At 33.5% G+C, this 27242-nt stretch overlaps 1 protein-coding gene across 10 annotated transcripts in view; it reads right to left on the minus strand.

The window, feature by feature from the left end:
• Positions 1-1181: 1181 nt before the first annotated feature.
• ERBIN (erbb2 interacting protein) overlaps positions 1182-27242 on the minus strand; it is a 109797-nt gene continuing 83736 nt past the window's right edge. Inside the window, exons 16-27 of one of the 10 annotated variants that reach the window (XM_024753106.1) lie at positions 27024-27145; positions 25850-26011; positions 24826-25011; positions 20646-20760; positions 18759-18942; positions 15221-16769; positions 11080-11223; positions 8413-8532; positions 5831-6040; positions 4635-4727; positions 4067-4141; positions 1182-3259 (exon numbers count right to left, since the gene is read on the minus strand). In XM_024753106.1, coding sequence (XP_024608874.1) covers positions 3152-3259; positions 4067-4141; positions 4635-4727; positions 5831-6040; positions 8413-8532; positions 11080-11223; positions 15221-16769; positions 18759-18942; positions 20646-20760; positions 24826-25011; positions 25850-26011; positions 27024-27145 — 3068 coding nt within the window. In that variant the 3' untranslated portion in view covers positions 1182-3151. Of the gene's footprint in view, positions 3260-4066; positions 4142-4634; positions 4728-5830; positions 6041-8412; positions 8533-11079; positions 11224-15220; positions 16770-18758; positions 18943-20645; positions 20761-24825; positions 25012-25837; positions 26012-27023; positions 27146-27242 lie in introns of all 10 variants that reach the window. The other 9 variants (XM_024753108.1, XM_024753107.1, XM_024753105.1 and 6 more) reach the window with 9 other exon arrangements.

Genomic DNA, 27242 nt, shown 5'->3' on the forward strand with positions numbered 1-27242 from the left:
TAATTTTGATTTCAATATATCGTTCATAAGAAATCTATTTACTATACATTAAACCAAAAGGATAAGCTAATAAGAACTTCAACAAAGAATGAAAAAAATACCTTTTCAAGTAGATGTGACTGATCACCAATCCTGAACTGAAAAACATTTCCATCCCAAAGGCTTCCTTCAGAAGTAAAAAATAAGGTAAACCTACACTTCTTCCATACCCAGAAATACGAGGGATTAAATGTTCTTAAAGAATTTTTCAAGTATTTACACAGCTTCAAGTCCAAAGAGGTCAGAAAAATATTTACAAAATAAATGTGTAGGGAATTTTAGAATTTCATGGACTCAGAGGAACCAATGATTCCTTAATGAATCAGCATAAAACTTTAGTTTGTGTAAACAATTCTGTGCTGGACATGTAATTTTTCACGGTTTAAAATTTTAGGGTGGTCAATTTTAAATGCTGTTACTAAAAATAAGACAGTTTTGGTTTTGATGGTTTGCTACATAATACTTATTAAAAATAAGTATATCAATTATGGGCATGGGCCTTAACTACAGATTACTCAATAATATATAAACTAAAAATGTCTTTTCTATTTCCTCAAAAGATTTAAATTATTACTCTTTTATTCAAATTTTGAAATTTTATCATTACCAAAACAAAAATTCTAATGAAGAATTCTTGTTATTAAATTTTAATTTTCCAGTATTTTAGAAGAAAACTTCGGCTATTAATTTAAGTGCAAAACTATTTTGCTATTAGTTTAAGTTATGTGTCATGTTACTCATCTTGTAACAAACTTTCTTACTTGACTTTATGTGTTAAGAGAACATTAAAATTTTTTTAAATTAACTAGAATAGAAGAAAATACTAGTGCATATAACATTTGTTGTACTTGTAATATTTCAATATAATGTGCAGACAACTAATTTAAGGTTAGATCATTGATGAATCAATTGTTCTTTGTGGCTTATTTCCTTTTCCAAAATCACAGTCTGTGTATCTGATTCAAGGTAAAGAAGTTGAAAATGTCAGAATTATACCTATTTTTTTTATTCCTTATTAAAAGCAGAATGTGACTGTGAGAAGTTGACTGAAACCAATAAAAAATGATGGGAGTAATTTTAGAATGCCAAAATTAATATTTTAAAATAAACTATGAATAAAGGGAACACCAAGGCTTGTCTTAAAGAAGCTGTTTGTCATTTTTTTAGAGATTACAACACACATACAATAAATGAATTTTATCAAAATACAGCACATTTTGTCTACTATATCCATAAAAATCAATTCCTATGTAAATAGTACTGAAAATCAACTAAAATGAGTTAAACTTTACAAAGAGTTGTTAAAGGGCTTCAATCAATATTATTAAAACTATACAGTACAATAACCAATTGATGACATCTTGAAAGAAGTGCAGTATTGGAGTTCACATCTTTTTAAAAGTACTGCCTATTCACTCTGACTAGCAAGAAACAAACGAGTCCAACTCACTTTTGCAAAAATAATGCAGATTGCTGTTTTCGCTAGTCTTATAGAAGACTTAACCTTAAAACAAGGTTGAAGAACAAAGCGTAACAGATTCAAAATTCCAAAATTATATTTCTTAGTAATTAAAAATGAATTGCAATAACTGAATATTGCTCTAATGAAACGCTCAGACTAGCCTCGACTAAAAACAGTTATTGGTCTTCTATGGCACTTTTTTCTGGTCCAAATAACCATGCATTAATTCTTACCATTGCATGTCACTCAAATTTTATTTGATTACATAGACAGAACAAAAACAAATAAAATTAATGGTTTGAACAAAATTAATAAACCTCTATCAAATAATTGTTACACTAACGAGGAACAAAGGCAGTTGGTGGTAAAACACTATTACACTGATACACTTAGAAACCCTTTAAAGACTCTGAAGTGTCGAGTTCACATTTAATGTTACCTGTAGGAACAGCCCTTTATCTGAACACCATTACACACTGGTAGGCCTCAAGGACCCATCGCTTTGCTCTACAACTCTCCACAGCAATTCTCTATCACTGTGCCAGTTTCACAAACTTGCTTTGGTTTCCTAGCTCCATGCGTACTGTTTCCTTTTACTTTACCAAGGCAATGTTGAGGCCAAACAAAATCAAGAGGCTTTCCTAAATCTTCTTACATTTTGTGTTACAGCAACACAATCTTAAAACTGGCCATTTGTTTCATTTGTTGCTTAAAATAAAAATTATAAATTAAGATTAAAATGGAGTACTAATTATAAAACAAATTGCAAGTACCACCATTTGCAAAAAATCAAGGAATTTCTGCATCACGGAAAATGCATGGACCAAAAAAAAAAAAAAAAGGAAAGAAAATGCATGGACATGCATCTACAGAAGAGTTAAAAGTTTCCTGTGACTAAAAAATTGAAACTTGATTCACTAGTAGCAGGTGTAGAGTAATGGCTATGACAAGAACAGATCCTGAAGAGCTCATAAAATGCAATTATTGTCTTTTTTATTTCTTTAAAAAGACATCACATTTTTTATTGCATTATTCTATTAATAAAAACACATTAACAGCTGTTTTTTTTTCATTCTTTGCTTCCAGATTTTTATAGGAAATAACTGTTTTAATCTGGCCTTGGAAAGTGAACCCACCAGCACCACCTTCACCTACTCACTCTTCAATTCAATATGCACATAGCAAAAGCCAACACTTTGAATCTCTTGCCCACATAAAAAAAAAGTTTCAGCAGAAAAACATTAATACCAGTTGAATAAAAATAAGGGCATAAAAGCTATGAGATAGATAGCTCTGCCATCTGTCTCTGGGCTACAATCAAGGCTAACTAGAGCCTTGCACAGAATTCAATCATGTGTATGAAATCCAAAAATAAACCTACACTCTATACAAAAACAACATACATTTGTTTTTGTAGCCTTGACTGCTATGTTTAAAAACCTAAAAGTTTTATATGGTATGAATTCAACAGTCTCCCCTATATACTGTACAGTGGTTCTTTCCCTCTAACCACAAATTCCATTATTTCATTAATGTACAAATTTGAACATATCTGAGTTCTTTATATATAAAAATAGTCAAAATATTAATTTCCCCTGCAAGTATCTTCCAATAAATCTTGCTGTCTCTCCATTTTTTAGTCCACAGCTCTTAAGAGGAAACCTCTCGTACAATGATGAGTTCTACTGTGTTCTGGAAAGTTTTTAGCAAGGACACTGCTTGTCCATGTTCAATATTGATAAAACTGTAGCCATTAGCCTAGAAGAAAGGAGAAAAAAGCTTAAAAAAAAATTTCATAGTCATTTATTTGCATTTGTGCATTTGAATTTCTGCCAGCTCACAAACCTGGCAGAAAACAAGCATCATTTTGGCAATTTAAAACAACATCTAGACTCCTGGGCCCTACCCCATCTCTATGGAAATAAAATCTCTGAAGGTGGGACCCAGGACCTGTATCTTGCCCACATTTTCAGATGATTCTTACATAGCAACCTGACATTAGGAAGCACTTGTCTAAGACAGTGTCGGACATGGTGTTGTGTGTATACGCTAAGGTACAACTGAGGTCACCAAGCTGCAAGGGTAAAAGAGGTCAAGGCCTAGTCTTCCCATTGCCTAGGAGCCACCAGATCAAGGACACTACACTTCTTATAATTTAAGCTAAACATCTAATGTTGTTTTACTATACATCAGACACACAGTTCTAAGTGCTTCTTGTGAATTAAATCCTTTAATTCTCGTAACACACAGAGGAGATTCTTTCATCATCTTATTTTAGAAGAAGTTAACATTCGTAAACTTAAACAAAAGGCTACGATATATTCCAAAAAATGCTAAGGTTTATTTAAAAAATATCAGTATGATCTTCCAAGGTACAAGGTGGAAATATTTTAAGCTATGAAAGCACTGGAGAGTAGCCTATAAGAAATGCCACTGTTTTCATCCACAAGTATTTAAAGATATCTTCATAAAATGCTTACTTTCAAATCTGGCATTTAATAATCCCTTGATGAGGAAGGCAGATGTTATAAAACAAAAAGTAATAAAAAAATGTATCTTAGTTACCTGAATAATTTTATCACCTGGTTGCAGTAATTTTGATGCTGGCCCTTCAGGCTGTACCCTTGTTACAAATATACCCTTTAATAACAACAAAAAAGATAATTATTTGATGGAAAGCAGTATGCATAAATAAAACAGTACCAAGGAGCAATCTTTTTTTTAATAGTATGCAAATATTTGAATTGTGGTGCAAGTTTTCTCCCTGTCTCCTCTGAATAATATTGTGACCACACTATGTTATTTGTGCTTCTGGTAATTCTTACTTTAGTGATTTTTATTAAAGTGATAAAAAAAAAAGTTACTTCTATAGATGTGAAGAAAAGTATTAACAATTAAAAAATCACTTCACAATATAATGAACATTAAAAATTTTTTGGTTAAATTTGTAGTCCTTAAACAATTTGAGCTGATCACATTTCAAAACAAAAAGCTGAACAATACAGAGGGAAATCACAAGGTGATGTCTGTCTATATCTATATAAATATGTTAGATTTTTACTTATACATAAAAGGTACTAATTTAGTGAATAAAAATTAATGAGCATTTCAAGGATATATAAACAAAACTCACATCGTCATCAGGTCTGAATGGGTTTCCTCTTCCCCCAACCCCTCCTGATATGCTAAATCCAAGTTCTGGATCCTTGTCAACTCTCACTCGAATCTGAGTTAATATGAAAATAAACTTATTACTAATATCAGAAAAAGCTATAATACAATAATAACCACACTGGTAAATTAAGTTCAAGAAAACATAAATATGTAAGAATTCACCTAAAATAAATATTTGGGCAGATGAAATGAAACTACAATGTGAAATATTATGTTAATGAGTTAGTGAGTTAAAGGCACAGCTGGGATTATAAAGCATAGCTCCTAAATTAACCTATTGCTATCTTATGAGGATATGCAACAAATTAATGTTGACTTTATATATTTTGGACAGCACGGACTTTAATGACATAGAGCATACACACAAAACATGTATTTTATTATCAGTTTCCATTTGTAGAACATCTAAATTACATAGTATTTCTGTAATACTGGACGTTTCATAAGACGTCTAAAAGATCCCTGGGTGGTTGTTGGATATTAACTCATTTCCTAAATCTGTTTATATGCTTCAAAGGAGTTGGGATTGATGATCAATCAATACTATTTTTTACAACCAAGCTACAGAAAAAGATGCAAGAACTAAACTTTTGTTATAAAACACTCCCTTTCCCCAGAGACCAAAACAAAATGAATGAAGCATTTGTTCTCTAAGTTTCTAATAATAATATTTTATTAATAAACTATCAAAATACATGAATATATAACTGTTGACTTTTTAAGTACTTTGTAAGATTTAATTCTCAAAGTAGTCTGGAGACTATAGGCCAGTTTCAAAAGCTAACTATCAAATAACAATTAGCAAACTATAATATGCCATTCAAGTTTAATGGTCTACTATTTTTATTCCTGAAGAAGGTCCAATTACTGGAGTATCATCATCAACCAGTTTTGGAAATACAACCACCTTAGGAAAAAAAAAAAAATCATGCCCTCAATACTATCCTATATCAATTTATCAGAACAGGGGGGATCATACTGTCACGTTAAACCACAAAGTTTAATACCTTATAAACTTAACATGAAACCAAGCCATTAAACAAAACAGTAAAAACTATGTTAAAATTCTGTATGGATTTATTGCTATAATTAAATAACCTATAAAATACATTAAAAGCTTAGTCTCATATTCCAAATATTCTTGATCATTCTTACCTCTTGCCTTGCCAGTTCATGGCCTTGTCTAGGAGAACAATGGGGCTGTGTGTATGGAGGCTGGTGGGCCACTTTCAGCATCAAGTAATCAATTAGTTGTTCTCTAGAGGGATGCCTTGCCACAGATGCCTGAGGAAGGGGGTGATGTATTTGACTATAATTTGCCTGAGGCCTGAGAGGCTGGCCCATCTGTCCATTACTCAAAGGCATCTAAGAAAAACATGAAGTCTCTTAAAATGACCAATAATAATGCCTTGTTACAAATATTTGGATGTTCTTCTTGGAGCAATACAAAAGCACTAGAGTTTAACATTCTAAATCACACAGTATCACGCCATGTGTGCCATTTTTTCTAATTTTACACTTTTAAAAGAAAAAAACTTAATGTCTTAATTCTAAGCTTGCCTGAGTGCTCGCTGATAGATTCACTCTTCAAAAGTTTCAAATTAAAGTACATCATATCTACATTTTAAATTATTTGCTTTCCTGTAAGCTTAACCCAATGTTAAAATGGTAAACAGTATGTCAAATTTTAACATTTAAGTAAGCCCATTAAAAGGGCATCTCTTCCCATTCTATACTTAATCTCTCACATACACTCAAAATATGCATTTGCTGATGCTTTTCTTCAGAATGAAAGTATAAGTAGTTTTGTGGTAGAAGTTTTTCATAATCTGAGTATATTCTTCTACCTCTATTCCTTCCTCTCCAGAATTAAAAAGCCAATCTAGCTATGCAGTAGAAAATTGATTTATTCCGTGTGTGTGTGTGTGTGTGTGTGTGTATCAAGTTAGGAATTTTTAAACTCTCTAAGTATTAATTCCATAGAATGTTAACCACAAAAATTAAACCATGACATTTTATTTTGCTTTTCACAAGCTAAACAAAAACTCCAGATTATTCTGTTACTGTTAAAGAAATATCTTTGTCTTAAAGTCTCTTGTTTTTTAGATTTAAAAATAACCTTTATGGAAATGTGATAATAGCTTACTTCTGTTAATGTGAGGAATCTATCTGAAAAATAAGAGGTCATATTTACATTACAAATATTTGCATATAAAGAAATTTTTGTGTAGAAGAAGAAATAAGTACATTTAAGCGATTCAGTCATTTAAAACTTCATTGTTAACTATTAACCCACAAGGAAATTAGAGAAAAACTGTGATGATTTGAGTCCCATTTCCCTAAAATTATCCAAAGTAGAAAAGTTTGGGAAAACATTATGGCAATAGTTTCAGAACTATGTATTATCTTCTTATGTTCATCTTGCTGAGGAATACAAAGTTTGGTTTTGGTGAATAATATTTTTACTTTAAAAAAAAGTTCTCTTTTTCACTGTATTATACTTGAGAACTTAGTTAATTCTGAGGCCTGGGAATATACATGAGTGTTTCATGACAGGGCACAAAGATATTCGCTCACAAATTTTATGTTGGTTGGAGAGAAGAGGTGCTATATTATCTCTTTTTTTAAAATATTGTGGTTGTTTCCCACTTGATCACTGTAGATTTGAAGCAATTAATCCTCCGAGGAGTACTTAAATAGTTGTGCAATTATTTTATTATTTTTGCATAACTCTGTAGACAGCACTTACTTTTCTTCATGTTAGCACAATTTATTCCTACATGCAGATTTAATACCTTTCTCCTGGGGAGAATACTCCAGACAATAACTACTTCTGACCCATTCTTAAGACTCCCTGACACCTAGAAATTGGACATACCTGAATGTGTAGAACACATTCTACATCAGTGTTAAACATAGCCATGGAATATACTAAGCTATGATTAGCAGATAACTCAGGAGAATAAAAAACATAAAACAAACTCAGTAACCCAAACCAGAAAATGGATATTAGAAAGAAAAAAGAAATTGGATAGCAGAAAAAGAAACTCGACAGCAATTAAAAGAAAAACAACAAAAAAAGGGTAAAATAAATAAATACGTACAAACTTACATGGCTGGATTCCTACTCTCAAGAACAATGTAGAAGTTTATATAATACATAACTATGCTTCACAATTATAACTGGTTACACTAGGGATATGGGCTTAGTTAAGATGAAGAACAGCTGAGGAAAATACTAAAGAAAAGAATTATCTATCCAGCATTGGTGACAAAAAAGTAAACTCTCTAAATGAGTGATGCTTTAGTTATAAAAGTAGTAAGAATACAACCATCATCTATTCTACCATATACAAAAGTCTTTCAAGGTGATTTCTAATTACATTTAAAGTATGTTAAAATGCCTTCATCCTCCAATGAAGAATTTAAGACAGGTTCATATTTAACTCTCCAAACAGTTTTACTATCAGGAATGCCAAAAAGTAGGAGATACTACAGAAATCCAAAAATAACAAAATGATTCTTCAGTGTGGAAGAAATCATGGAATAAACTAAGAAACAGCAGAGTGAAATTTTATTTCATATTTCTCAATTATTTAAAAAAACCCCTTACTAATCAAGAGGTGAAGGTCCTCTAAAAAGCATTTTCAGCGTTAAAGCATACATGATATTTCTTAGTTCAAAAGCTGTAAAACACAATAAGCTCACAGATACTACTTCATTCCCTGAGCACCTACTTTCATCAAGCTGTCTGGAAGAACATCTTTGTGACTAAGTGTAGCTGACGGGTAGTTCTGCTGTCCTGAAATGAATATATCATCTTGACAAGGATCTCCTGCACAGGATGTCTGGGGATGCTTCAAATGAGGGGGAAATAAAAAATAAACAAATAATGATCTTTAAGATGTGAAACCAAAATGATGATGACACTTGAGAGGAGATACTGCTAGACAATGGAAAGATGAAGAACCAAATCAAACATTACCATCATAACTACCATCGATATTAGCACCTTTATAATGGGTGTTAACTATATTTATTTATTATTGTGGTAATCACTTTGTAATACATACATATATCAAACCATCATTATGTATACCTTGAACTAATATAATGTTATATATCAGTTATATCACAATAAAACTGGAAAAAATATTAGTACCTTTAACAGTCTTTCAAAGTTACATGGCAAAATGTTTGTTCTTATGTGTGAAAAGTACATATGAACATATACTGTTAAGATATTCCTTTATAATACTTTTAGTTTTATTTACACTAATACCTAACTTTTAACACTTTGAGCAATAAATTTAGTTATTAATCCAAGTTAAGAGTCCCAAATTTTAAGAGAAACTAAAATATATGCACTCCTGTTGAGCACAGCAAAAAGTTTTTTGGTAAAAAAATTAACTGCTGTTTTTTTTTTAACAGCACAGTATCACCCAGGATTTCCTTATTAACGATGAGCAATATCAATAAACATACAGTCTTAGAAAACTTGCTTTAGCCTAATTGTATCATACTAATATTAGCTCAGTATTTTCAAAAGCACTGCTCTGATGAAATGCTTTTAAATTTTATTAATTAGAGTTCATATTTTTATATATCAAATAACATCCTTACATTATAGTTTATCTCACTGATACCTTTAGAGAAAAAACAGACTCAATCTCATTATCTCTGAATATTTCTTATAAATATGCTGGGAAGCAAGATGCTTATTTTTCATCTTAATTTAGTTCTAAACACACCTAGCTATATTTTAGAAAACTACAGAGACTGTGATAAATAGCAGTACTGTTACCTTCAAAACAGTGTATGGCTGGCAACACATATACGCAAACTGTATCATCATGTTGAAAAATAATCTGAAATCCAGTTCATTATGATATGCCATAGGATACATGTAAATCTAAGGGTTTATAATTTAGTCTTAGGAACCATATCTGCAACAAAGCTATCATGTGCAGTTTGTTGCTAGTTCAAACCATGGCTTAGCATTTTTAGATGAAGTTTGATCTAATTTTGTTTATTTATACAATGAATATTACTTTATTTTCCTTTTCCATTTTTGAGATGTGCTTTCAGAATGCATAATAATCAACTCAGCTCACAGCTTGAAGTTTAAACTCAAGCGTGAATGTACGACTATGTCTTTAAATGAACAAGTGCATTATGGATGAAAAAGTTAATAAACGCAACAGACTCAAAGACTCTGACTTGAATAAAAACAAGCAAAAGATACTACTGTTCAAGAATTCGTAAAGAACAATTGTTCCACATGACTATAAAGATTATCCCTGAGTTAATAAAAGCCCCCGGTCTTTACCCCATGGCTTCAGCTGGAATGAGTGCCAGAAATGCAGGGCTTACTTGCCATCATCTCCTCTCTGTTTCAAACTGCTAAGTTACAAAACGATTGTTGCCACTATTATGTAACACAGAAACCAGGTGGTGGCAGGTGACAGAAGGCAAAGCAAGATGGGTGAGGCCCAGCCAGAACAAAGTGAATCGAGGATACTGCTCCTATCCTAGGACAGAGTTAAGCCAGGAGTATATTAAAAAGTAGGAGGAGATTGGGGGTGGTGGGGAAGGAGATACTCAGGAAAAAGCAAAGGACCCAGAAGCAGGGTCACTATGGAAATAAAATTATGGGGGAGAGAAGGCAGCTTTACAACGGGAGAAAGATCTTTTCAGGATGGAGGAAGAGGGGCAGAGGAAACATTTACTTAGAGGCCATGCTACCACCTCAAGTTGTCACGGAAAGAAAAATCTTAAAACAGCCACACAGAGTTTTTCTGTTCTTTCTCCGTTTCTGTCATTCTTATCCCCTACCCTTAACTTTCATTAAAAGAATAAACCTTTCTTCTTCCCCACTAACGATTATGTGGGTAATAATGGATTTGGGTTTTGCCTTTTCACTGGTACTTAATGCAATTTCTCCAGGCTCACATTTAATCATATTCTGCAAATTATGATTAAACTTAGTTCCAAGTATTTATTTGCCAACCCTCAATCACTAAAGTGAAAATTATTCTTTCCCACAACCCCTCTGTGTATTACACATGGCATAGCCTTAAAACCTTGAGTTAGGGAAAGGAAGCTAATTTTAAGAGAAAGCACTGCAAAGAAAAATAATTTTTTAAAAAACCTCTTAGATTCCTATCGCTCACCCCTTTTTATATAAGAGCTGACTACATCCTTAGTTATGACCACAGAAACGTAGGAGATAAAAACTAAATCAGCTTTGCAGAGTTTTAGAACTAAGCCATGGAAGAACTGGGAGGTAAACAAGATATTTAACCCACAGCACAAATTTATTTTCTAGAATTGTTAAAACATCAAAATGTGGGGTTTCTTCCTCTTCTATGTACTAAAGGTACTGATCTACTACAGGTACTCACTCGAAAAATGTGCCCACCAGAATCTCTTCCGTCTGCAACACTCAAGGCAAGACTGCCTTGGCTGCCATGCAGATCCCTAGAGCTGCCATAGTGACAGTGGCTTACAGCAGTAAAATTGGAATTAAAGGACCTTGACAGCATGCTCTGAATAAAGAGGGGATAGATTTAACAGAGATTAGTGTAGCATGCAAAATTCACAAGACATGTTATGTACATAGACATATATACAAGTAACCCCAATACCACGCAGAAATATCAGGCAACACTGAATTTTCAGTGCCACTGAAAGAAATTGGCACTATTTACCATATATTTACATGAAAACATACAAGTACACACATAAATTATATGTAAACCCAACCATTCACATGTTTAAACACCAAAAAAGAAAGTGCAAACATACAGCTGCTTTTATAATGCGATTATTTCTTTTACTCCTGACATATTTTATTAGAAGGTTGTCAGAAGATAGGAATTGATGTTATACCCAGATATACCTGTACGTATATAGTTACACACAGAACACAAACTAGTTTCTTTATAAAGACAAACTTTACCAACATTCAGTTATTTCTAGGTCAAAATGGGTTTCTAGAGAGTCTGCTTCATTTTATAGAAATTAATTCTGTCTTATTAAGTAAATGGAGAGTTTAGACATACATAATACAGCACAAAATATATTTGCAAAAAATATATCTGGCTCTTGGCTATTGCAATTTCTAATAAAAATTATCTTCCACATTTAGGAAAATGTCTTAACATCAGAGAAAAGTTTAACATACACACAGAATTTTAGGATATAACATTTAAGACTCCTACTGCTTTACAATTACCAGGAAAAAAATTTCAATAAATCTAGAAAATGCACATGTAAAACTTTTTTTCCCATTCAAATAGATAGATATTAAAGATTATTATATTTTAGTAGTTAGTAGTGGCTTTGCTGCTTAAACTTGAAGAACCCTTCAAGTTTCACTGATGGAATCCTTCCACAACTGAGTTTACTATAAATGCCTAATTGCCAATCCCAGAGCTGCCTGAGAAATGTACTTCAATAAAAGCACTGCCTGATTCTCACTGTTCCTGCTTGCTTATTCCCAGAGTTAACTACTGTTCTTTCACACGTGGATGCTTTTAGTCATGTCCCTAAACTTTAAGGGTCTGATGGTCAAACCGAGAGAAACCATATTTTGGGCATGACTTACTAGTAAGAAATGCACAAATCCACAAATACTCGTTATGACATTTACAAGCATTTATATATATGTTATGACATATATAATAAGCATTTCTATATTACTCTTAGAAAATACAGATTTTCTCCAGATTATGAAGTTGATCTCTAATACCAAGAAACATTAACATGACATTCCAGAATGAAAAGAATCTGTAAAATTACAATGTACACATTTAGTTATTTTGTGGATTCTGAAGTAAAGACTAAAGAAAAAGCCGAATTTAACAGACCAGGCCTGTACTTTCCCAAACCATCTCACAAAGAATAAGAATTTGGCAGAGGCAGTTCAGAGGTTCCCCAAACACCTCATTAGAATGTAAAAATAAATTATACACATAACCACACACACAGAGAAACATTTCAGCAACACACCCTCACATGTTACACACAGTTTTAACGTGTCAACTTGAGTGGTCTGATTGACCCTTTTTAATAATATGTTGATCTTGGAACAAAGCCTTTGCTGTCATCTTTGAACATACATGAGGTTTTTGTAAATATTTCACTGATTAAGAAGGCTAAAGTTTGGAATAGGTCTGACTTTGAATTCAGGCTTGTACAGAGACAGCCACATAAAACTGCACTCTGTCACAACACATCAACACATTGTGCAAAGCTCAATTAAGTGCTGGGCAAACGTCCTGGGCACTGTTTTTCACTACATGCTAATAGCTGTATAATAGCAAGTGAACATGGAAATCATCATGTTTTGTTAATCATATTCTGGTTGAGTGCTTATCAGTTTTTAATATAATAAGGAATATTGGCAAATGCTGATATATTAGAAATAATTTTAATTTTGAAATAAATTTTTATTCCTTTTCAATCTCTGTTGATTAGTTTAATTAAATAAGTCTTGAGATTTCTGAGGCGGGATTTATTTTATACATTTGTGTTCCAGGTACAGTTTGCTGCAGCGGTTGGGAAGGAGGGGTTACTACTACAAGGTTAAAAAAAACCAAGTAAGCTTCAATAACTTATTTCTTTCTGTGTTACTACTAAACTCCTCAGCTGGGCAAAGTAGCAACTTTTCCTCTAGAGGTAGGGCAGGCATTGTGAAATCCCCTGAGGAAAATTTTCAAATGTCTACCACACCATTAGAATTATGTTTAAGGGAGAGAAGAGGAGATGCAGAGGATCAAATAGAGATCTTCCATCACAGTCTAAATCTTGTTGCCGTGTGTCCTCAAACGGCTTTTCCTAATTTCACTGAATTGATTCTCACCTATAAATTACCAGTGAGCACAACAGGGAAACTACTGTCATGCATTCTCTAAGCAATCATACAGTAAATTCTAAACATGAGGTTTAGAATTTAGAGAGATACAGTGAACAATGAGATGGCTGCTACTTGCTTCCTATTTACTAAAGTCCAGGTGTGTCTGTGTCAGACAGGAAGGTAGTGGAGAATAGCCATCTGAGATGCCAACTAAAAATATAATGATAACCAAACTCATCTCTTCCTCCAAACCTGCTATTCCTCTTCAATATCCAGTTAACAGCAGTCCCAAAAAACAGTTATTCAAGGTACCAATCTCAAGCTTAATCCCTTTTCCTCAATGAATGATTACAGGAATATTCCCATCAGAAGTAAACTCTTATAATCTATTTCAGAATTGCCTCTTGAATTTGTTCCTTTGCCTCAATTCCACTGATATATTTTTCATTCCATTTATTTTCTGGACCATTAGACAGCCTCATAACTCAATCAATTTGACTATAGCCTCTTCCTCCTCAAATCCAGTTCCACACCATCACCAGAAATTTGTTTATAAAAGTTATGTTACCGTTTGCTTAAGAATTTTCCAAATTCCATAGATAAGGCACACAAATTTAAAGAGCCTCAACAGTATGTAGAGAATTACAGCCGAAACAAAATGGAGAGCTGACAACAAAGTCGCCTAATGCTATAGATGCTCAGCTATTTAAAGCTAAGAACAGAATTAAAAAGAGCTAACAATTACAGAGGTTCAATGTGAATTGACATAAGGTATTAATCACATTTTAGACACTGATTTCTGAAAAACTTAAAGAATTTTTAAAAATAATGATTAACTGAGGTTGTATACGCTCAGCTGTTTTTAAAAATATCTTATATCAATAAACAAAGTTAAAATAATCCTTGGGTAAAATCCACTGAGAGATATGAAGCTAAATCTTGAAGAACGAATATGCCTTATATACTTGGGCCATGGAACTGCCCCAAAGTATCAGTTTTAAGCATAATTTAAAAAAATTTTATCTCCTGTCAAAAAAGGAATATCTATACATAAGGTTATAAACTGAACATGAGCTTATTTCCAAACTACATTATACTACACTAGAGCCACAGACACCTGAGTTCAAATAGGTCAGAAATGCAATTCAGGAAAGTCAAGAGTAAATGCCATGCCAGAAGCCATCTGAGTCAGTGACAGTGTTAGTCATACAACATGAACTGGGGAAAAAAATCTTAGGTGAAAGATATACATTTACAATACATTTCTTGTTATTCTGTTAACTATATGGTAAATTGCTATTTCTGTAAACATATTTACATAATTAATTATTAATAGAGCAGGAAGCCAGAAAATAAGAGGTAAACATGTACATATGTGTATTATTTGTAGTATGACACAATCTAAACAAGATACACACCTAAATATATAAAATGAAGGTAAGCCCATTAGAAAACACTAAGGAGTAAGAGAAGGGAAAGAAGTTTATATTGACATCTCAACTGTTTTGAGACTGGCTAAGTCTAAACTTGGACCTCTAATCTCACTACCAAGGAAAAACTTCTAGAATATAGGTATATATTCAATAATTCAGAGTATCTTGTTTCATTAACAAAGACTGCCAAATATTTTAAAGGAAAATTAGTAAATTCATAAATAGGAGATTGAAAAATTCATGTTTAATTACCTTTTCTAACTTTTTGGCCTCAATGTGTCGTAGTACTTGTTCTCGCCAATCGTGAGGAACTTTACTTTTTCCTGGAGGATCTAATAATGAATGTTCAGAACCAACCCTTGCATTTGGTCTTTTTGAAGGACTAGTCCGTGAATAATTGAAATCACTAACTGACATAGTTCTCTCTGGTATTTCACTAACAGAGGGTCGAGCACTCTGAGGCCTTGATGCATTTGGACCATCAATGCTGTATGTTCGTGCAGAAAGAGGTCTCTGTGATCCTGACATTATTGGAGGAGTTCTTCCCACTGAATGTAACTCTCTGTATGATAAATAATCTCCTTCAGGAACTTGGGCCCGCCTCGTGGGACCTGGCTCACCAAGATTTACAGAGGCTGTAGAGGATACACTACTCTGTCGCTGAATCGTAGTTCGCGATGCTCCAGGAATGAGTCGGTCATTTGGTGAGATGGCCCACATTTCCCCATGTCTTCCTGGACCAAGTCTCTGATGTAAATGGTATCCAGTATTAGCTCGAACATTGTTATGATTAGAGAAATTCATATTGGCAGAATGTTTAGCATAACTGTGATTTTCTGTACTCTCTGATCTAGGAAAGCGCTGCAGAGGCAAATTGACATGGTCTACTTGGGGATTTTGTTTGGAGTGCCACAAAGTGTCCTTGACTGTAGCACTGCTACTGTACTGGATATTATACTGTGGAGGACCATATATTTGAGGCGTGGACTGTGGGCCACTTGTTGTGGAGCCTCTTATTATATTTGGTTCTTCAGGATTATAATTTGAATCAAACTTGAAAACTGCCTTTGTACCTGCTATTAAATCAGAAGATGAAGAAGAACCAGTAAATACTTGCAATGGTTGATCATACAAAAGCGTAGCTGACTTGCTCCTGACTATGTTTTTTCCATCAATAGTAGATGTTACTTTAACTGTTGCACTTGGCTGCTGAGGTCCATTATCACTAAGTATGTCATAGATTTTTAGCCCGCCAGTCTCCATATTAGTTATGCTATGAGATTTCACAACAGATCCAATTGGCCCACTTCTCTGAGGGGAGAGATCTTCAGTGCTTTTGGAAAGACCCGCATCAACAGAAGAACTGGTGTCATGTGGTTCAGTCCTCCTAGGAGACTGTGGAGTTCCCTCAGAACGTCCATTTACCTTATTTATGCATTCAAGAGTAGGATACTTGTTTCCATTATCCAAGTGCTCAGCCTCTCCTTTAGCATTATTGCTTAAAAAGCCTGTTTCAAGCACTGTATCCTCTGTCTTTGATCTTTCCACTATCTCTGGTTGAAATGTATCATTAGTTACAAGTTTATTAAGATTCATATTGATATGGTCTAATTTGTGAGATTCATTAGATGTGGCTGTTGAGTCAACACCTTTTTCAATAAGAACTAATCGCTCTTCAATATTCAAATCATATTCAGGTAAGTTAAAATCTTTCTTATCAGGAACCTCGGTTTTTTCCTCTGTTGAATGATTTAAAATATCTCCGTTTTGTAAAAGGCTGTTAAAATTTTCATCTTCTTGCCTAAAACAAAGAAAATTTTATCACAAACATCATAAAGCCCAGTTTTCTTAGTAATGGGGAACATTAACAACTAATTAATTAATGTGTAGGTACATAAAGATAAGAGCATTGATGGGAGTTACAGATAAAAGGCCTTTATTATCAAGCATGTAATTTAAAAATATTATTTTAACAGTCAAATAATATAGATTTATATTAAATGGAGACAAGGTAAAGCATACTAATTAAAATTCATAGATAAGATTAATTTTCATCAATATCATCAATCTATCACAATAGTTTAATAGAGCTAAACAATGAAGAAAAATGTGATTATGTAATGAAATAATTCTCTTCTACTTCTGCATCTTTTCATGACTGTGTTAAAACATGAAATGCTTGAAAGATGGGCACATACATGGAGGAAAGGCCAGTAAGTTGAATAGTTAAGTAAAAAGCACAGAATATTTATACAAATAGTTCTGAAACCTCACATTATTGATCAGTTAATCATATTAACTAAGTAGGTATTATTAGATTCAAATATATATAAGGAAATTATACAAAGAACTAAACAAGCACTCAAAGATCTACAAAATATGAAGAAAGATCAAAAGAGAAACTAAATCTAATCATTTTTCTGTGACTACACTGTATTTGGCAAATATTTATAAAATGTACCATTCCAAAATTATAGAAGATATTTTATTTCTATTTGGTGATATGAAAACATATTTGTGTCCTCTTTGTAAATATTCAAGTTACGTTTCAACAAATTCTTTAATACTGATCTTCCCATTAGGTAACAAAAAATATTACTAGAAATACAACAAAAAAGGTGTGGCTATATCCCTTTCTTAGTCTTTATTTCATTACAAAAAACATGACTTAGACTAAACTACTTCCCCAACAATATCAGTAAAATTTTACTATTTGACAAATTAATCATTATCTTAACCTCTAAGAGGTTTTAAAATTAATATTTTACCATACTGATCTTAGCCTCAAATTCAGAAGATAGATATAAATGATTAATCATAACTACAACTACATAATAGTTAAGCTCAATTTGAGACATAAAATTCATCTTTCTTTTAAAGCAATGCAAATCAATGCATAGAAAAATTTGACTTAAATATGCCTGGAATTTAAGAACTATTTAACTCTAAAAATTAGTTAACAATATCCATACAATAAGCTTTAGATTCAGTAGTAACCCAAATCTTTCTATTAAGCACTCTAGCTGATACAACAAAATGAAAGTAAAATGGTATAGTCTCACTTTGATAACAACACTTCTTGAGAACCCTAGTAATAAATTTCTTTTAAAATTCACCCAGGGCTTCCCTGGTGGCGCAGTGGTTGAGAGTCCGCCTGCCGATGCAGGGGACCCGGGTTCGTGCCCCGGTCCGGGAAGATCCCACATGCCGCGGAGCAGCTGGGCCCGTGAGCCATGGCCGCTGCGCCTGCGCGTCCGGAGCCTGTGCTCCGCAACGGGAGAGGCCACAACAGTGAGAGGCCCACGTAACGCAAAAAAAAAAAAAAAATTCACCCAAATTCAAGCCTGTAGGAAGTAAATCTTCTTTCAGTGAGTTTGACCTACAAATTTAACTCTAAACGAAAAATACAGCACTAATCAGAAATATCTGATTGAACCCTTTAATGATAACCCCCAAAGTGACTCTGCATTTCTAACTCTAAAAATACCCCTTTTAATTTGAATTATTCCGAACAGGCTCTTTATGTTGTAATACCTAGAAATATTATAAAACTGTTCAACCTTTTTAATGAGGAGAATTAGAATATATTTTAAATCTTTTCTCCCCCATTTAAAAGACTGATTTAAAATGGAAATGTATAAAAGCTAAATAATTAGTAGTAAAGTGGGGAAGAAACCATATACTGCCTGAACCATTTCTATAATATTAATTTGTAAAATCTCTTGTTTTAATAATATATATTTGTCTATTTATTGTACAAATAAATTATTTTGTTAAGATGTTCACAAACCTGATTTTGGAATTAATACCAATATGAGTTTGTTTCACTGGAGAGCAGAGTGAGGTATCTTGACTACTATCAGTATTAAGAGAAACTGAATCAGACATCCGAGATGGAGAAGAACAGTTGCTGTTATTCTGATTGCTATTGTGTGTAACTTCATCTGATAAAGAATCTGTATCCTTTGTATCATCTGAAACAAAAAAACCTTAAGCTATTGATAAAGCCAAGAAGAATTTCCAGTGATGACAAATGGCATTTATATTGTCCTGGTTCAATATATAATGTAAAGAATTATATGGTTAAGAAGATAACCAGAGGCTCACCTCTGAAAACTCAGTCCTAATACATAAAAAGATTAAAGAATCTAGAAATAGTGATACCTTCAATTAGTTTGTTTTTAGTGATACCTGTAGTTTTTTTAAAAAATATGACCAATGCTAGTTACCCAGAATTTGGTTTAGTTTAAACTACTGACAAGATGATATCACACAATGTTTAAGGCCATCAATTAGTTTTAGTGAATATGCTTTTCCACACATCTTTAGTTTTAAGCAGTCATAATAGTAAGAAATACATAGTACAGTTCATAACCTTGGTAAACTTTTCTGGGGTAGAAATTATTTCATACATGTATGGAATTGTTTTCATCTATTCTGATAATAAAAATGAGCAGCACAATCAACCAAAAAACAAACACCAAACAAATTCAGAAATTTTCACAAGGTCAGTTTTCCACTTTTTAAAATCATTTCAAAGAATTGTATATGAATAGTGAACTCTCAATATGTGAGATGGATTTGTAACAACTATATAAACAGAAAGATTGTTGTAAATATCTTTACAACCCTAAAGGCTGTTTTTAACTTACTCAATTCTAGCCAAATCATAGAAATAGTACATACAGACACGTAGTCATAGGTGATTATATGAATTTTTTGCTGTTCCAAATATCTCAGTTCAAGTAGTCTGGATTGTGTTTACAGTTGAAAACAGTAGCACATGGGGCTCTGTAACTTCAACTTTAAGGTATTTGGGTTTTGGATTCTGAATTTTTAAAATACTGTTAAACTATATGGCACTTAAGTTCTCTCCTAGACATATTCTTCTTCTACCTCCTTATCATGGGGCAATTGTGACAGTTAGATAATAACATGTATACTATTTAGCACAGTAATTAACAATTAGTAACAAATATCAGTACCATTATTAATATGAAACCCCAAGCTATCCTCCAAAGGGCCACCCTGATAGTAAGTTTCATTAATGCCATAAAGGTAAAGGCTGGATAAACCTCTGGTGTAGATAATGTAGAGATGTTCAGACATTTGGTGGAGAGGAGTGAGGGAAGGATAAAAGGAAGGGATAGAGACTCTTCAAGTTCTCTTTCCTTTCCAAGAGTCTGAGATTCCATGTCAGGTGGGGGTGGGGGTGGGGATGTTAAAAAGAAGTACCGGGAGAGATAAAGTAACAAGCAGCATCTGTTATACATCAGGTACTATGCTAGGTCTGAGGGCACAAATCCGATATATTTGAAAGTCACAAAACCCTTCATTAGCCTTATTGTATGTCTAATATACACACACACAAAACTAAGGAGCACAAAGATCATACAGCAAATAAGTGGTAGAGATGGAATCATAATCTAGGCTTATTTGCCTATAAAATCTATGACATGTAAGTAAACTTGCACAAATGAGGGAAGAGAAAAGATCCATCAAGATTTTTCTTTAAAAACGAGAGGTAAGGAATAGACCTTTTAGAAAGGCATGTTTTAAACATTGTTTCTAAGAAGTGTTTTAAATAACATAATGACATTTAGTGAAATTTATTTGAAAAAATGTATAAACTTATTCAGCCAATTTCTATTCTTAGTGCTTTCCTTTAACACCTAACCTTTTTTGTTATTACTAAGTGCTACCACTTTGGGCTGGTTAATAGAGGTTTCAATTAATGGTGGTCGCATCTCTGCCATTTTCATCTCTTCATCAGAAGAAAGTTCTTCAGATTCCTAATTTAAAGAAAAAAGAGAGAAAATATTTATAAAAATAAATTTTGGTTTCTTTAAATATTAAGTCATAAGAACTTCAAAGAGAAACAAATACTTAGAACAGGTAAAAAAAACCTTTTTAAGGTAATAGTGAATAAAACTAGTATATGACTTAAATTTTTCAAGACATGGCTATAAACCTATGAAAATTATTAACAGTACACCAAAGTGCCTAAGGTATAATTTTCTGTGCAGTCCTTAATCCAACTGTATTAATGATTGGTATGTACCTGGTAATATGTCAAGTGCCAGAGAAACAAAAATGAGTAAATAAAACACAATCCCTGCCATCGAAAAACTCAAGTTTAGTGAAGGTACTCTAATAAAAAGTCTATTCCTAACCCTCAAATTTATTCCCTCAAGTATCACTGGGTTCCAATGGTAGACTGTCCCAGACTATCTACCATTGAGTGCTGTTAGCACACAAAAAAGACCTTGTCATCAACAAATATTAATAGAAAAATTTAAACACTGTATATAGTGTATATAAAATCAGATCTACTACAGGTTAAATTATTCCTAGTTAATATGATAAAAATAAATAAAAGCTCTTAAAAGGGTGTTCTATTAAAAATACTAAGATTTCTAGGTGCTTTAAGAGTGCCATAATAAGACATGGACTGGAGTCAGAAAACTGTTTCAGTAAGAAGGCCAGAGAGTAAATATTTTACACTTTGAAAGCCATACAGTCTCTTGTTTCAACCAACCAATTCTGCTGCTGTGGCACAAGAGTAGTCACAGGCAATATGTAAACAAACTACCATGGCTGTGTGCCAGTAAAACTAAATTTCATCTAATTTTTCACATTTCACGAAATACTTTCTTTTGAATTTTATTCAACCATTCAATAATGTAAAAGCTGTTCTTAGCTTGCAAGCCACACAAAAACAGGCAGTGGGCTGGATTTGGGCCATAGGCCATAGTTTGCCAACCCTGTTCCAAACTGCACTACAACAGAGTTAGACTGCTAAGTAGATTAGGGAGAGAATGTAAATTGGATTTAGTCTTGAAGGGTGAGTTAAGAGGGAAACGACATTCTGAGTAGGGGAAAGCATGGAAGTAAGAAAAGGTATGCCAAGTCAGCTCCATGCAGCTGGAACTTAAGTGGCAGGAGACAGAAAAGGCAGACTGGAACGGATAGTAAAAGGTTATGCTCTGAGTATGAACTCAATTAAGTATGTATTGGTCATTACTGAAAGCTGACAAGCCAGGAACTCACAAGATCAGATTCTTTTAAAATAGTAACTCTGGTATTAAAGATGTATGAAAAGAAAAAGAGACTGGCAGAAAGGAAACTAGCTATACTGATAGTCCTGAAGAAAAAAAGACTACATCTGTCCTGCAATGGCAGTGATGGATAGTAAAGAAAAAAAGAATTTGACAGAAATTTTGCAATTAACAGGACTTGATTGATAGAATGAATGTGAAGAATGAGATAAAAGGACAAGGAGGTCTGTCTCAATCTTTGACATCTGCAGCATTTAAACTGCTGACCAGGCCTTCTCCTTCATGAAATTATATTATACCTGGGCTTCTGGGAACTGTCGTCTCCTAAATCTCCTCCCACCTTTCTGTTTCCTTTGCTCATCTCAATTAATCTTCCTGCAGTTAGCTCATATTCTTTCCTTTCTTACTCTTTCTCCCTGGATATTGCATTTTCTCCAATGATTATGTTTAATGTAGATAATTCTGCTAATAAGTCTTCAGTGGCTCCCTGAAGACTACAGTGTAGAACATCAAGTCCAAACTTCTTAGCAGAGGTATTAAGGGCTTCAGAATCAGGATCCAACCTACCTTACTAATTTTATTCATATACTATAACCCCTGACATATTCAGTCGGATGGAACATGCTCTTTTCTACATTTTCTAAATACCATGCTTTTGCTCTCACTATTCCTTCCATTTCATTCAATTCTCCTATTTCTGCTAATTGAAACACTTCAAAATACAGGTTAAATGCTTCCTTCACTTAAAGCATCCACGGTTCTTCGTAGCCAGAAAATATCTTCTTTCTAAATTTCTGTAGCAGTTAATATCTCCAGCAGTGTATGAAGGGAATATAAAATGGTGTAATCACTTTTGGAAAACTGTCTGGCAGTTAAACATAAAGTTACCATACAGTCTAGCAATTCTACTCTGAGGTATATACCCAAGAGAAAAGAAAATATATATCCACACAAAAACTTGTATACAAAGATTCAAAGAAGCCTTATTCATTATAGCCAAAATGTGGAAATAACCCAAATGTCCATAATGGATGATTACAATGAAATATTATTCAGATATTAAAAAATGCATGAAGTACTGATTCATGCTACAACATGAATAGTCTTGACATTATGTTAAGTGAAAGAAACAGTTACAAAGACCACATATCAGATGATTACATTTATATGAAACGCCAAGGACAGCCAAATCTAGAGATGCAGATAAAGTATATTACTAGTTGTCTAAAACTTGGGGGGATGGAGAAATTATAGGGAGACAACTAAGAAGTACCGGCTTTCTCTTGGGGTAATGACAATGTTCTAAAAGTGACTGTGGTGAGGACTGCACAACTTTTAGTAAACTGAAAAACCACTGAACTGCACCCTTTATTTAAATGAGTGAATTGTATGAGTCATATCTCAATAAAGCTTTTTTTAAAAAAAAAGTTACAGTTTTTATTGATCCACGGGAAGAATCTCTTTAAAAAAAGTCTCAGGGGCTTCCCTGGTGGCACAGTGGTTGAGAGTCCGCCTGCCAATGCAGGGGACACGGGTTCGTGCCCTGGTCCGGGAAGATCCCACATGCCGCGGAGTGGCTGGGCCCGTGAGCCATGGCCGCTGAGCCTGTGCGTCCGGAGCCTGTGCTCCGCAACGGGAGAGGCCACAACAGTGAGAGGCCCGCGTACCGCAAAAAAAAAAAAAAAAGTCTCAGATATTCAAGAAAAAAATTACTTCATAAGCAATGATAGATGCCTAAAGAAGTCAAATAATTGAAGTACACCTACAGCAACTTTTCATTTTTTTTAACATCTTTATTGGAGTATAATTAACAATGGTGTGTTAGTTTCTGCTGTATAACAAAGTGAATCAGTTATACATATACATATGTCCCCATATTTCTTCCCTCTTGCATCTCCCTTCCTCCCACCCTCCCTATCCCACCCCTCTAGGTGGTCACAAAGCAGCGAGCTGATCTCCCCGTGCTATGCGGCTACTTCCCACTAGCTATCTATTTTATGTTTGGTAGTGTATATATGTCCATGCCACTCTCTCACTTTGTCACAGCTTACCCTTCCCCCTCCCCATGTCCTCAAGTCCATTCTCTATGTCTGTGTCTTTATTCCTGTCCTGCCCCTAGCTTCTTCAGAAGCAATTTTTTTTTTTTAAGATTCCATATATATGTGTTAGCATACGATATTTGTTTTTCTCTTTCTGACTTACTTCACTCTGTATGACAGACTCTAGGTCCATCTACCTCACTACAAATAACTCAATTTTGTTTCTTTTTATGGCTGAGTAATATTCCATTGTATATATGTAACCTTTTCATTTTTAAGTTACAGAAATAAAAGCAATTGCCATTATGAATTTTACAGAATTAGAACAACACTGCCACAATCTGATTTACATAGTAGGGACTTCCCTGGTGGTCCAGTGGGTTAGACTCCGCACTCCCAATGCAGGAGGCCCAGGTTCAATCCTTCCTCAGGGAACTAGATCCCACCTGCATGCCGCAACTAAGAAGGAGTCCGCATGCCAAAACTAAAGATCGTGCATGCCACAACTAAGACCTGGTGCAACCAAAATAAATAAATATTTTTTTAAAAGACATAATTTACATAGTAAAAATTTTATATCCACTGTACTCCAATTTTTAAAGTGATAAATTAATGGTATAGAAAATATTATGAGATTTCTCAATGGCAAATGCATTAGCATATGTTCTGCTATCAGTATCAAGTTTCTCCTATCTTTAGTTAGCAACAATATTAAATTCTTACCATTTATCACTACTCCAGAATAATCATAAAGCCATACCTCAAAAACATCATCATGATTAACAATATGCTTCAAGTTCTCAGAGGCTTTCATATTTGCAGTCACTGGCGGATTCCCAGGACTGACCTCAGCTTCAGGTTCACTGGTCTTCGGTATAGAGTTTCCTATCATATACTTTTCTCTTTCATCAGCTTTGCTTCTTACTGGAGTAATACTTTCTGAAGTCTAAGTAAAAGAAAAGATAAAGAATTCACATTCTTTATATCTATTCTTGTATTAAAGTTCAGATGAAATTTTAACAGTAATTTAGTATCTTCCTATTCTGGATAAACCAAAGAAACTTCAAACATGGAAATCTGTAGGACTCACAGATAAAATGCTCATTTGGGGAACAGGTGGTCCCAAAGGTCCACGAGCCACATTAAACTTTACAATTTAGCTGAGGCTACATTTCATCCTAGAAGTTGCAAAGCTGGTATTTATGAGTGAGTCACTTAGCTCAGCACGCTCAAAATCAGGATGGCTAGATATTTTCCTGCTCATTGTGGAATATATAGTAACTCTAGTGACTTCTGTTTCTGTGATACAATGGCAGGGGGGGAGGGGGGGCGTCAATTAAAGAACACACAATTTAGGGATTAGTGTAGGTTTCAGAAACATCCCGAGGAAATGCCAATGGTCTGTCATAACAATTACATTTAAAATTAAAACTGGGTAGAGTGAATCAATATTACCAGGGGAAAAAGTATTTCTATAAGAATGAATTTTCTGACATTTGTTATGTTATTCTTTGTTCAGGCAATGATTTTTCAAAGGCTACGCTGACACTCCCCTGCCCATATGGACAGTCTGTAACCACACTGAAGTGGTAATAATAGCAATTAGGGAGTTTGCTCACTATTAAAGCTTTTTAGTTCAGATATTTGAGAACACTGCCCTAAGTTTGGAAGTACATTTTCTTGTAAACAGAAAGGACCATTATATCATTTATCATTTAAAAATTTTAAAGAACCTGAAACAGGTTTTGGTCAATGCTTTTGAATTTTCTAACCTTTACACCCACATCATTATTTAAAACTTGCTGATCTTCATGTGGTTTCAAATCTTTGCCAGAGTCTTCGTTAGTCTCTTCATCTTTTAATCTATGGACAATGGTTTGAACAGTTTTAACCATATTCTTAAGCTCATCTGGGTATGGTGTTGGATATCTCTTTAAATTTCCCTCCTAGAGAAATAAAATAAGCACAATTTAAAATACAGATAAATATTTCTTTTTTAAAACATTTTTATTGGAGTATAGTTGATTTACAATGTTGTGTTAGTTTCAGGTGTACAGCAAAGTGAATCAGTTATACATACACATATATCCACTCTTTTTTAGATTCCTCTTTTCCCATATAGGCCATTAAAGAGTACTGACTAGAGTTTCCTGTGTTATACAGTAGGTCCTTATTAGTTATCTACAGATAAATATTTCTAATGTCAATCTCAAAATTTAATCTATAATCCATCTTAATTACATTGCTCATAGGGGTAACTGTGAAGACAGATGATAGGCCTTTGAAAGCATTTTAGACTCAATAAAGTATGGTTTTATCGACAATCGAAAACTTCACAGTTACAGATTTCAATGTTTTAAAAGCTTTTTTTTTAGTAGACTTAAATATATTCCATTTGGAGATATATGGTGTGGATATTGCCAACATCACCACCTCTTGGCTTTGAAACAGATATATGTTTTCCAGCTAGATGTTTATGCAAACATACATAAAATTCCTAGATTATTATGACTTATGTGCTGGGAACCACACACTTCTAAGGTTAATCTAATTATCATTTTCTGGGATTCAGTTAGTTTTATTATATAAGGGGAAAAAATTACATCCATAAGTAACTAGGAAATGTGTATTTGCTACTTCTATCACTGCAACACAGTCTAACAAAGAAACAAAATGTTCATATCAAAGAGTTCTTTATCCCTATAATATATATAAATAAATCACTAAAGAAAGGAAAGGGGGAAATAATCTGTTTTTCTCTTATATTTATACACACTATGAAATTTGGCTTTTAATTGCATAATTTTATATTGTTCTCGAATACTTTCACATGATAAATGTATTGGATTAATAAAATTTCAAGTGCCTTGAGGGCAAAATAGCACAGATTAGCTATATAGTACCCAATAAATATCAGCAGACCTGTTCAAAATTTAAAGGAAAAAAGAATAGACTCACTCTAGGAGGTGCTTCCCTTTCATCTTTGTCTTCATCACATTCAAATGCCACTTGAGCCCGCTGTTTTCTCTGTTCCTCCCACAATGAAGGATTAAAACTTTCATTATCTGATATGAACATAACTAGAGAAAAACAAACAAAACCCCACTGTATTTTACTATAATTATGAAAAACTATTACTTGCTCATAATTTTCTTTATGAGGTATGTTCATTAAGAT

The sequence above is a fragment of the Neophocaena asiaeorientalis genome, unplaced genomic scaffold, assembly GCF_003031525.2.
Source record: "Neophocaena asiaeorientalis asiaeorientalis breed wild unplaced genomic scaffold, Neophocaena_asiaeorientalis_V1.1 scaffold399, whole genome shotgun sequence".
Classification (NCBI taxonomy): Eukaryota; Metazoa; Chordata; class Mammalia; order Artiodactyla; family Phocoenidae; genus Neophocaena; species Neophocaena asiaeorientalis.